The 11087-nt window shown below is 42.0% G+C and overlaps 2 protein-coding genes across 3 annotated transcripts; both read left to right on the forward strand.

Annotated features, from left to right (window-relative positions):
- The first annotated feature begins 13 nt into the window (after positions 1 to 13).
- Positions 14 to 3948, forward strand: kiss1rb (KISS1 receptor b). 2 transcript variants are annotated; one of them, XM_020099172.2, is made up of 7 exons: positions 14 to 320; positions 510 to 756; positions 962 to 1086; positions 1620 to 1755; positions 2396 to 2634; positions 2720 to 2872; positions 2966 to 3948. In XM_020099172.2, exons 2-7 carry the CDS (start codon positions 537 to 539, stop codon positions 3140 to 3142), a joined length of 1050 nt encoding a protein of 349 aa, XP_019954731.2. In that variant the 5' UTR covers positions 14 to 320; positions 510 to 536; the 3' UTR covers positions 3143 to 3948. The 2 variants fall into 2 exon arrangements, with proteins under 2 accessions (XP_019954731.2, XP_069379503.1); XM_069523402.1 differs by having other exon boundaries at positions 2720 to 3948.
- Positions 3949 to 4999: 1051 nt separating this feature from the next.
- Positions 5000 to 10866, forward strand: psat1 (phosphoserine aminotransferase 1). Its single transcript, XM_020099364.2, has 9 exons — positions 5000 to 5283; positions 6287 to 6347; positions 6661 to 6730; positions 6951 to 7156; positions 8796 to 8968; positions 9228 to 9397; positions 9510 to 9638; positions 9825 to 9962; positions 10136 to 10866. Exons 1-9 carry the CDS (start codon positions 5227 to 5229, stop codon positions 10236 to 10238), a joined length of 1107 nt encoding a protein of 368 aa, XP_019954923.2. The 5' UTR covers positions 5000 to 5226; the 3' UTR covers positions 10239 to 10866.
- Positions 10867 to 11087: the final 221 nt, after the last annotated feature.

Here is an 11087-nt window from a genome sequence, read left to right on the forward strand (position 1 = left end):
TGAGCTCATTGAATGAATAAATATTTTTATGACTCCAGCTGCAAACATCGAACAGATCACCCAGTCCTGGATAATTACAGCTGATGATGGAGTTGTGTTTAAAAAGCGTCTGATTCGTCAGCGTCTCACACTTTCTCTCACGTCAACACTCACAAAGCAAAATGACTCTGCTTTTGTGCATGGACCCCACCACCCTCCACCCCCCTGCTATGATGGTCCCTGCTTTCATCTCAGACCTGCAGAGAACACAGAACAGCACTTTCAGCTCCATTGCTGAACAGAGCGGAGAGGAGGACCCCGCAGACACAGGAACAACACAGGTAGAATGAAATTATTATAACAAATACAAGCTTGTTAAATATTTAATTTGGCTTTATTTTATCACACAAATTAAAATTGGCAGATGTTCTTTTCCAAAAGAAAAATTATGCACACATTCAAGTTTACCAATTTTTGTTGTAGCTCCAGTTTCAGTTCTACAGACAATGTTCTGTGTTCTCTATGTTCAGGATTAATCCTGGATCTGACTTGTGAGGATGACAGAGCAACCAGCAGCCAATCATGGCCCAGACTGTGAGTTTTTGTGCAACGAGTCTGCAGCTGTGGAGGAACAGGGGCCGCCGGTGTTGGTTGACGCCTGGCTGGTCCCCACCTTCTTTGGCCTCATCATGCTGGTTGGCCTGGTGGGGAACTCGCTGGTCATCCACGTGGTCACCAGACACCAGCAGATGAAGACCGTCACCAACTTCTACATAGGTAAGGTTTCTGGATACACAAGGAAGAGGAAGGTAAAGAGGAAACAAGTAAAAGGAGGAAATATAGATCTTCTTTCCAGTGAATTTTAAAAGGCAGAGACCTCAGCACATGTTAGTGTCATTAGTACTTTTTCTCTTATTTATGGATCTTTCACCCCCTTAAATTTTTCTCAGGCTGACACACGACTGTTATTTTCCTTTCTCAGTAAACCTGGCCACGACTGACATCTTGTTTCTGGTGTGCTGTGTGCCCTTCACTGCCACACTGTACCCGCTGCCCAGCTGGATCTTTGGAGAGTTCATGTGTCGACTGGTGAACTACCTGCAGCAGGTGAGAGACACACAACACACAGTGTAAACAAGAAAATAAGCAGGCAGGCGTTGCAATAGTAATCTGATTGTAACCATCAGAGCCACAACTAAGATAAGTAATGTTTACTGTGATTTATATAGTTTCATAAAATTACAGTCAAACATTTAATTCTACGTATTTTTCATAAAAGCCTGTGGACTTTGATGATGTAATGGTTGTTTATGATTTCACAACTGCAGCTAATATGTTGTGTGTCCCTGAACACAAGGGATCTGTTACAGTCTTCTGCCCCCGTGTGACAGTGTTGAGTAATAACCAACAAAACATGATGATTACACAGTGAAATTATATATTTGAAAATGTGTCATAATTATGCTCAGTTATAAATCACTACCTTGTGCATGTGTGAGTCCTTCCTGTAGCACATAGACTTAAAATGTACCTATCCGTTAACAATCTACAATGCACTTATATAACAATCTAATAAAGAACTTGTTTAATTTAGGTCAATGTGTGTTTTTTCTTTGTGTGTGTGTGTGTGTGTGTTTCAGGTGACTGCTCAGGCCACTTGCATCACTCTGTCTGCGATGAGCGTGGACCGCTGCTATGTGACTGTCTATCCTCTGCAGTCACTGCAACAGCGCACCCCCCGCATGGCTGTGACCATCTCCGTCTCCATCTGGATAGGTAACACAAAAAACAAACACCCACACACACATGCTTCACACACTTGCTTCATTTCTTTGTGTTTATAACCATGGAACCATTGAGGAAGAAAACATGAAGCGGCTGATTTGGCTGAATACGATGAAAACAAACCTGACGTTCTTTCTATAACTTAAACGTTTGTTGCTCTTAATCAATAATCTAATAGAACACCATGTAGCATTAGAAATAAGACAATTGATAAGGAATAAGAACAATTTTTAGAGTTTATAACTCTCATATGTCCTGAGAAACTCAAACAGCAACAACAGCTCAGTGTAATAGACTGAGGCACCTTAAATACCTTAAACCACAGAAACACGCCCAAACTAAAAGTTATAGTATCTTCTTAATGGAACGATGCTATCAGAAAAACATACATCAATGTGAGGCCGACTACTTCAAATGACAGAATCCATCATTGGGAAGTTATTTATCGCGTCCTCTAAGTTTTCACTTTGGTCCATGTCCCATCTGTTAACATGGAGAGGCCAGCCACCAGGGGGCAGTCCAGATGATTCGGCTTCATGTCTTTATTTACAGTCTATGGTTTGGAGCTATAAGTGAAATTCACGATGAGCTTCCTTCTCTGAGTCCCAGTCTCGTCCTGTGTCCTCTCCAGGCTCCCTGCTGCTGTGCACCCCTGTAGCCCTGTACCAGCGTCTGGAGGCGGGTTACTGGTTCGGTCCCCAGACGTACTGCAGCGAGGTCTTCCCCTCGGCCCGCCTCCAGAAAGCCTTCATCCTTTACAGCTTCCTGGCCGTCTACCTGCTGCCCCTGCTCACCATCACCGCCTGCTACGCCTTCATGCTCAAGCGCATGAGTCAGACCAGCGTGAATCCCATCGACGGCGGCTACCAAGTAAAGAAACACGTCTTATTTTTCACAGAGAACAGAATGTTTGTCTGATCCTTACAAAGACATCACAAAGTGTCCTCCACTCCAGCTCCAGGCTCAAGCCGAGCGAGCTGCAGCAGTTCGGGCCCGAGTCTCCCGCATGGTGGTGGTGATGGTGGCCCTGTTCCTCATCTGCTGGGGCCCCATCCAGGTCTGCATCCTCCTGCAAGCTTTTGGCTTCCGCAGCTACGTTCTGTACAAGGTGACGTACTCTCCATGGCAACTGATTGATGGATTAATCGATTTAAAATTAAAATGCAATTGGAAATTGTGTGTTTCTATTTTTCGTCCTCAGCTGAAGATCTGGGGTCACTGCATGTCTTACTCCAACTCGTCTATCAACCCGATGGTTTACGCCTTCATGGGTAACAACTTCAGAAAGGCCTTCAAACACGCCTTCCCGGCTGCGTTCCTGTGGCGGTCCAGGGGCAGAGTCAGGGTGGGAGATGTGGACGCTGCAGAGGAAGGGTGAGACATCGATCGCTGGGCCCCCAAAGGAGAGGCAGAGATGCACTTTCTTTCATCTGGGACCTAAAGGCCACTCTGGGGTTCTCGACACTGTGCACTTGTTGTTTATTTATAGTTTGTTCTGAAGATGAGAGGAGTCTGGTCCACTGTATGTGCTGCATAGACGTACACACACAAACATACACACTAAACCAACACAAACTAAAATAGCCCTTAAACATGGCAGATTTCTTCCATCAGATCCATTATTACAGAATTATTACCTTAGAAATGAATGAAAATGTTGAAATACGCCCTGTATTGAAATTCCTGGATTGGCCCCCTGACCCAAATCAGCTCCAAAATATAAATTGTTCTTTCCTGACGCAAACCACAGCCTTCCACCGAGTTTCGCTGATCGGTTGTTTTAGGGTAATCTGACAGACAAGTGCAAAGAACACCAGTTAGTGACATGTTTCAACACACACACATAGACACACACCATGTGATCTCTTAAAGGGGACAAACTGACAAAAGTCTGATTCCTCTCGTGACCTCCTCAAGCTGCTGAATTATCTCAGTCACATTTTTCTGACTGAGCTGAACTGAAACTGTGTCGGCTTTGCTGGACGTCACAATGTTTGTGTGTGTGAGAGAAAACTAAATCGTGGATGACAGAGGGAAACTCTCCATTTACTTCAAAAGCCTAAAACATGTCTGAGTTAGGTGCTGTACTTGAGGATTTCTTGATGTTAATGTGTGACGCACTAGACTTTACATGGAATTAATTATTTTCTGTTTAAATAAATAAATAAATTGTGTTTTACTCCAGTCATTTAGTTTTATTCACTGTTGGGGTGGAGGCTCGTCACAGTTTACCTCCAGTTCATTTCCTGCTGAAATGATTGAGACACAGTGACAGATATGAGAACAACATGTTAGAGATGTGAGATGTGCCCCAAATATCTGCAGAACAAATTTGGGCCACCTTTGGTCCACATGGCTTACTTGTGGCCCAGATCTGGCAGACAGGAGCAGACCCCAGAGTTTGGGCCCAAATCTGGGCAGAAACAATTCTTCTATGTGGCCCAGAAATCTTTTGTCTCCTCCGAAACCTAAAGACAACCTTCGTTTACAATGAACTGATCTTTGTCCAAACTGCTGCAGGAGCCAATTGATTTATTGGTGGAATTGTAAAAGCACAGACACAGGTTACTGCCTCTATATGCAACCTGAATTACCAGTAAAAAAAAACACTCTATAGGTTCTATTCTATAGTAGACAGCACAGACATAGGTTACTGCCTCTATATGCAACCTGAATTACCAGTAAAAAAGAACCCTACAGATTCTATTCTATAATATACAGTGGGGAACAGATGAAGCCTGAAGCCTAAAAATCAGATATGTGACACCAGCCAATGGGAAGGCTCTGGTTGCTGGTGTCGTTGTGTTGCCTTCAGATGATAGTCAGAAAATGTGTGTTATATCTGTCATTTAGGCAGGTGAATATGAGTAAAGGTGCATTTGTAGATTTGTACCCATAATTATGTGTGAATGTGTAGCACACGATAATGAAATGATAAATTGAATATCAAAACAGCTGCTGATCGTTATTCTAAATAACCACTAGATCAATTGACTTCTTGCAAATTACACAATTGGGAATCATTTCACAGCAGTATTCAGTATATATATACTCACAGCAGTATACAATATGATATGAATATATAATGGTAAATACATACAGTATGTATAAATCCTTTACAATAATTATACATTTAATACAGAATATATAAATAGATATAATTGAGCCACAAGAATTGGCATCACATTGAAACAGCTGCTGATTGGTCGTTTCTTTTTCTTCAAACAACTACCAGATTGATCGATTAATCGACTTGGACGCACTGAGCACAAGATGTACCACGTTTTGTCAGTGGAAGTCTACAGGTTTACGAGCAGCCCCTGAACGCCTCATCCAACACAGCAGGATAAGTAGAGTCGCAGCAGCAGAGGAGCTGCACACTTCACACAGACGCATCTTCACCCTCCTCTTCCTCAGCCTCCAGCAGCAGCAGCACAGCACAGTCACGCGTCTCTCTTCGACATGGAGCAGAATCCAACCATCAACTTCGGCGCTGGACCCGCAAAACTCCCGCAATCTGTAAGTTTGTGCAGCGGCGGCTCGCTCGAGTCACGTCACCGACCTGCGCGAGAGGAGAGTCTGTGAAAACAGCAGCTGAGCTTCTTTCTGTCGCGTCTGGTGATTTGTGCACATGCGTCCTCGCCCTCGGACTCTCTCTCTCTCGTCGAGCCTGATTGAAGCGACGTTTAAAAGACAAGCTGACACATTGACGGTGAACGCGTCGTGCAGATGTGTGAGGGAACACCTGGCTCGCGTGCTGCTGCTGCTGCGCCGCGTCATGTGGCAGCAGCACAGACTGAAAACACTGGGATGAGTTGCATCAGCCGCGTTTCATTCATGTGGAAACTTGTTTTCTTTGTGCCACATACACACACGCACCTGCAGATGGCAGCAGAACACAAGTGACCAACTTTCCATCAGAGATTTATTGTTCTAGTGTCAATTTAGCAGAAGTTAATTAATTAATACTCGTCCACATTGAGTTGATCTACAGTCTATGTCACGTTTATGTGTGTTTGCAAAAGTTTCTCTGCTGAAAAATGATCTTCAACCATTAACAAGATCTGTTAATTGTTCAAATCGAGAAGAAATATTGAACGATTTCAATCTTTATCGTTACAACTTCATTACCTGAGGATGTGAGGACATATTTCTGCTTTGTTAGTTTTAGGATGGATATTCACGTAGAGAAAAAAGGAATTCAGTTTCGATAGGAGATTCCTGAATTGAATTTGAATTGACTCCAAATCATATCAGATATTATCGCTACCCTAAACAGGACACACCTTTTAACTGGAATTTCCCGTGTCCTCTATTCTATGTGAATATTAACATTTTTATTTCTTCCATGTCGTGTGACCTTCTGCCTCCAAACCATGATGTCGTATTTGTTTTGTATAATTGTGAAAAACAGAAAAACGTCTCCAGTCTTTACTGTTTTCAACTTTTCAAATGGGAGAGTAAACTGAATATTTGGCGGAGAAAGTCCCTTTTGTCTCATACTTGATGTGACCTGTTGCAGGTTCTGCTGCAAGCACAGAAGGAGCTCATCAGCTACAGTGGCAGCGGCATCAGTGTTCTTGGTGAGTATAGAAGTACGACATGAGTTACATGTAAATGATAATGAAATGTGACTAATGTACTTTTCATGATCAGTACATACAGTTGCTAATCTTATTGGGGACAACAAAGCAAATGCAACAACAGACGTGCAGTAAAACCTCCTTCATGACTGTTGGTGTGTTCGGTTTGTCTTGAAATGGCTTTTAACTCTGGCTGGATGAAATCTGTGATGCTGTTGAGCTGCACGTCATGTAGCCAAACCTCATTGATATTAACGGGGTGGACATAATGTAAAGATGAAACCTAAATGTGTTTGATTTCTGTTCGAACCAGAGATGAGTCACCGATCGTCAGACTTCTCAAAAATTCTCAACAAAACAGAAAGTCTCCTGCGTGAGTTGTTGTAAGTGACTTTTATATTTATATGATCCTCTGTTTTCTATTCTCTCCTCATGGACTGATTTTTATGAGTGTGTGCAAATAAGAATGTGGATCTAGTGGATTTAAACTGCAGATATGCGGCTCTGCCTATTTGAACTGTATCTCAGCACAGAATCTAAGTGAGTTTACTGCTGCTGCTTAGCAAACGCCTTTTTTAACACGGTGACCTTTCGCCCTCAAAGAAACATCCCCGCCAACTACAAGGTGATGTTCCTGCAGGGCGGCGGCTCCGGACAGTTCAGTGCTGTTCCGCTCAACCTGATTGGCCTCAAGGAGGACAGGTGTGCCGACTACCTGGTGACCGGCACCTGGTCGGCAAAGGCGGCGAAAGAAGCGGAGAAATACGGCAAAGTCAACATCGTCCACCCGAAGCTGGACAGTTACACGAGTAAGTCTGAGTGTGCGGATAAATGTCTGAATGCTACTTGTGTTAATAACAAAGAAGTTATTCTACAAAAAAAAATAACAATAACAGCAACCAGCGTAACCTTTTGAGAGGTTTTGGAACTCAAGCCATTTCCTTGTTTTAAAAATTCATCTTAAAGGCTCAGTATGTAGGATTTAGTGTCATCTAGTGATGAAGCTGCAGCTGAATACCTCTCACCTCGTTTGTCCAGTTTAGGCTCCTGTAAAAAACTAATGATGTAAATATAAAGTATTTAAATATAAAGGGCCCATTAAAAGAAAATAACAATTCACACAATTTAGATGAAACACACTGGTGAAAACATCTATAGGATTATTTGATATTACATTTCTGCCAAAAGATCCTTTCACCTAAATCTTACACTGGACTATCCTCATGTCGTACAGTAGTTTCAGCCGGTATGAATTAGTCATTGTCATTCATGCTGCATTAAGGCAGCTCCCTGGCTGCGTATCCAGGCTGTTATGTAACTAACCAATAGAAGCCGAGGACCAATGAAAGGCTCTGGAATGCGAGCAGCCTCTTCCACATTGTTCGGGTGTGTTTGCGTTTCAGTGGGGTTCCTGTTAAACCTAATGTGTAGAGGCACTTTTGTGTTGTGTTGGAATCACATTCATTCGCAAAGAACATTCATCTATTGCCTGTTCTTCTGCTCTGTGTCCCCTGATGGGCTGGTTGATATTAAAGAACTTCATACTTTGCAGCTTCTGAAGTAATCTCTAAACTGAAACTCTGAAAATAAGGTTTTCTATACAAAATGATGAATTGTGAAAACAATCTGTAGATGAATCAATCATGATACTAATTGTTATTTGCAGCCGTACAAATAAAATCTGGATGTATCTCTAAATTGGAGAGATTCCAGATAAAAAATAAAAGCCATTAATAAGACACTGGCTACTGACACACACTTTGGTTTACCACTTCATTAACTCTTTTTCCAAACACTCCGCCCTGACGGCTGAAAATCAAATTGTTGCTGTAGTGTTGATTATATCACGGGTTATAAAAGCTACTGGATAAACTGGTTTGTTGCAGGAGGGTGTGAGAGGTGTGTGTTTGTAGATTCAGGTTGGAATGGATATTGTGACCAAAGTAATGTAAAATAATGTACTTCACATTTTATTTAGCAACGTAGCTCTAGCGATGGCTGAATCTGATTGAAATATATCAATAATGACATTTCTGGTTCCCACCGCAGCATATGGACCAAACTGATTAGACAAATTAAGTTTTTCTTAAAGATGGTTTCTCTCCCATCACACTGATGCCGTAAGTTTGGTTTTAATTTGTTATTTGATTCTATTTAAAACGGGGATAAACAACATGATTGACAGCTGAGACAGATTTCCGATACTGTGGTTCCATCCACTGATCGCTACCGTGCCGACTCTGGCTCGACGTCACTGCCACGGGAGGAAGTGGATTCATGTCGTCCATCTTTGTTTACAATCTATTGTTCCTACAGAACATTCTTTTGGGTTTCGGTCCTCTGACTTAACCTCTAGCGCCACCAGCAGGTTGACATTTGTGTTTTTTACAGAAATGGCTCAGCAGATATTTGTTAGTCAGTCTTGTTTTACTTGCTCTCTCTTGGCAGAAATCCCAGACCCCAGCAGCTGGACTCTGAACCCCTCGGCCTCATATGTGTACTACTGCTGCAACGAGACCATCCACGGCGTGGAGTACAACTTCATTCCTGAAACAAACGGGGTGGTCCTCGTCAGCGACATGTCCTCCAACTTCCTGTCCCGACCTGTGGACGTGTCGAAGGTGAGGACAAGAATGACGCTGAATCAAATATTCAGCTCTTTTGATTTTGGGTCCCATTTTCCACACATTTTCTGATACTGATTATAAGAATTAGGTAAAAGAAGACCTGTTATTAAAAATGATAAGATGCTTAACATGTTAGCATCAAATATCTGTTATGTTTTCACAATAATGGCATTGTTAGACATGTTAGAATAGGTTACAGGTTTGATTATGTACAACTGTGTGTGTGTTAAACGTTTCCTCTTGTGTTGTGCAGTTTGGGCTGATTTATGCCGGAGCTCAGAAGAATGTGGGCTCTGCCGGTGTGACCGTGGTCATCGTGCGTGAGGACTTGATAGGCCACACTCTGAAGGAGTGTCCCATTGTCCTGGACTACAAGGTGCAGGCTGAAAATAACTCCCTCTACAACACACCGCCGAGCTTCAGGTACAAACGCACCTCGGTTTGTTGCATCAGAAGCTCCTCTGTCTCAAACAGATTCAGCATATTTGTAAAATATACATAAAATGAACAGTTCACCATCATTTTGTGCGTTCAGTATCTACATCATGGGTCTGGTGCTGGACTGGATCAAAAACAACGGTGGCAATGCTGGCATGGAAACGCTCAACAAGCTGAAGTCCTCCATAATTTATGACATCATCAACGCCTCTAACGGTTTCTATGTGTGAGTATAAATTTTTTTTTTATCTAACTTACTGAGGACTTTTCAAAACCTTTATTTAACATTGTTTTTTTTAATTTACCTCTACACTGTCAATGTCCTCACACACGCTAAAGTCAACACTGACCGGAACAGTGAAGAAACTGATTCAAGGTCAAATTAGAACTACTGTCTTATCCGCATGTCCAGGTGTCCTATAGACATGGCCTGTCGCAGCCGCATGAACATTCCGTTTCGTTTGGGGAAGAAAGATGGAGATGAAGCTTTGGAAAAGCAGTTTCTGGACGGAGCAGCCAAACGTGGAATGATTTCACTGAAAGGTCACAGGTCAGTTTGTCGAACACAGGCATGAGTTATTAGAGAGGATACTGAGTCCTGAATGTTTTTTACATGTTTTACATGATGCATTTTATTTATTTGCATTCATGATTTATTTCCTCACTGCAGAGCTTCTTCTGCATTTCAAGCCCTCAAACTTGACAATTTGTCTCCCCCTGCAGGTCAGTTGGAGGAATTCGTGTGTCCCTGTACAACGCTGTGACAGTGGAGGAGACTCAGGCCCTGGCTACCTACATGAAGGAGTTCCTCAAGGAGCACCAATAAAACAGGCCTAACCTCACACAGTGGCTTCTTATGACCTCAATATCTGAAAAAGTTAAGACCTGTGTTGGATCAGTAAAATGATTCTTGCCACGTAACACACATTCATTCTTCCTGAAAAGATTGAACCCCTACGGTTACCAGAAATGTCTTAATCACATCTGTGTTTCTTAGAATTACCACTTTTAACAAATGTACGAACTGAAAGTGCTTTGATACTTTAAAGGTCCAGTGTGTAAGATTTAGGTGAACGGGAACTATTGGCAGAAATTGTGTAGAATAATTCTCATGATGTTTTCACTTGTTCGTTTTATCTAAATTGTGTGAATTGTAGTTTTCTTGGCCTCAGAAAAGACCCTTTATATTTAAATGCTTTATATTTACATTGAGGGGATCCTCTCTACGGAGGCCGCCATGTTTTTTACACTAGTCCAGACTGGACAAACTAAACACCTTTTGAGTTTTTATGAAAACTGAAGCTACCACATTTCTTTTTCATGTTTGGAAGGAGAGGGGGAGGTGCAACATGCAACTTCAACACTAGATAGCACAAAATTCTACACACTGCACCTTTAATTCTTGTTACTTGTTGAAAACATGTTTACATTCCAGTAAATCTAACTCAGTGATACTTTCATTTTGCACTGTGTTTTCTTAAGCTCTGTTTTCTAGCTGATCATTTGAAATTTAAAACTCTGAACAAAAGAAATCAGTGATAAACGACCAAACTCTCCAAACTATCCACTCAGCGTTTGATATGACATTAATCGTCCCTCCATGTGACATGGATCAAACTCAAGAGTACACATTCAAATAAATAATGGTTTCTGTCGTTTTAGGTTGTTCCTTGAC

Source organism: Paralichthys olivaceus, chromosome 4 (genome assembly GCF_024713975.1).
Source record: "Paralichthys olivaceus isolate ysfri-2021 chromosome 4, ASM2471397v2, whole genome shotgun sequence".
Classification (NCBI taxonomy): domain Eukaryota; kingdom Metazoa; phylum Chordata; class Actinopteri; order Pleuronectiformes; family Paralichthyidae; genus Paralichthys; species Paralichthys olivaceus.

Coding starts and splice junctions, on each gene's coding strand:
- psat1 (XM_020099364.2), top strand. CDS start 5,227: ATGGAGCAGAATCCAACCATCAACTTCGGCGCTGGACCCGCAAAACTC. Junction 9,398..9,509: donor AACACACCGCCGAGCTTCAG/GTACAAACGCAC, acceptor TTGTGCGTTCAG/TATCTACATCATGGGTCTGG. Junction 9,963..10,135: donor ATTTCACTGAAAGGTCACAG/GTCAGTTTGTCG, acceptor CTCCCCCTGCAG/GTCAGTTGGAGGAATTCGTG.
- kiss1rb (XM_069523402.1), top strand. CDS start 537: ATGACAGAGCAACCAGCAGCCAATCATGGCCCAGACTGTGAGTTTTTG. Junction 1,756..2,395: donor CTCCGTCTCCATCTGGATAG/GTAACACAAAAA, acceptor TGTCCTCTCCAG/GCTCCCTGCTGCTGTGCACC. Junction 2,635..2,719: donor CCATCGACGGCGGCTACCAA/GTAAAGAAACAC, acceptor CCTCCACTCCAG/CTCCAGGCTCAAGCCGAGCG.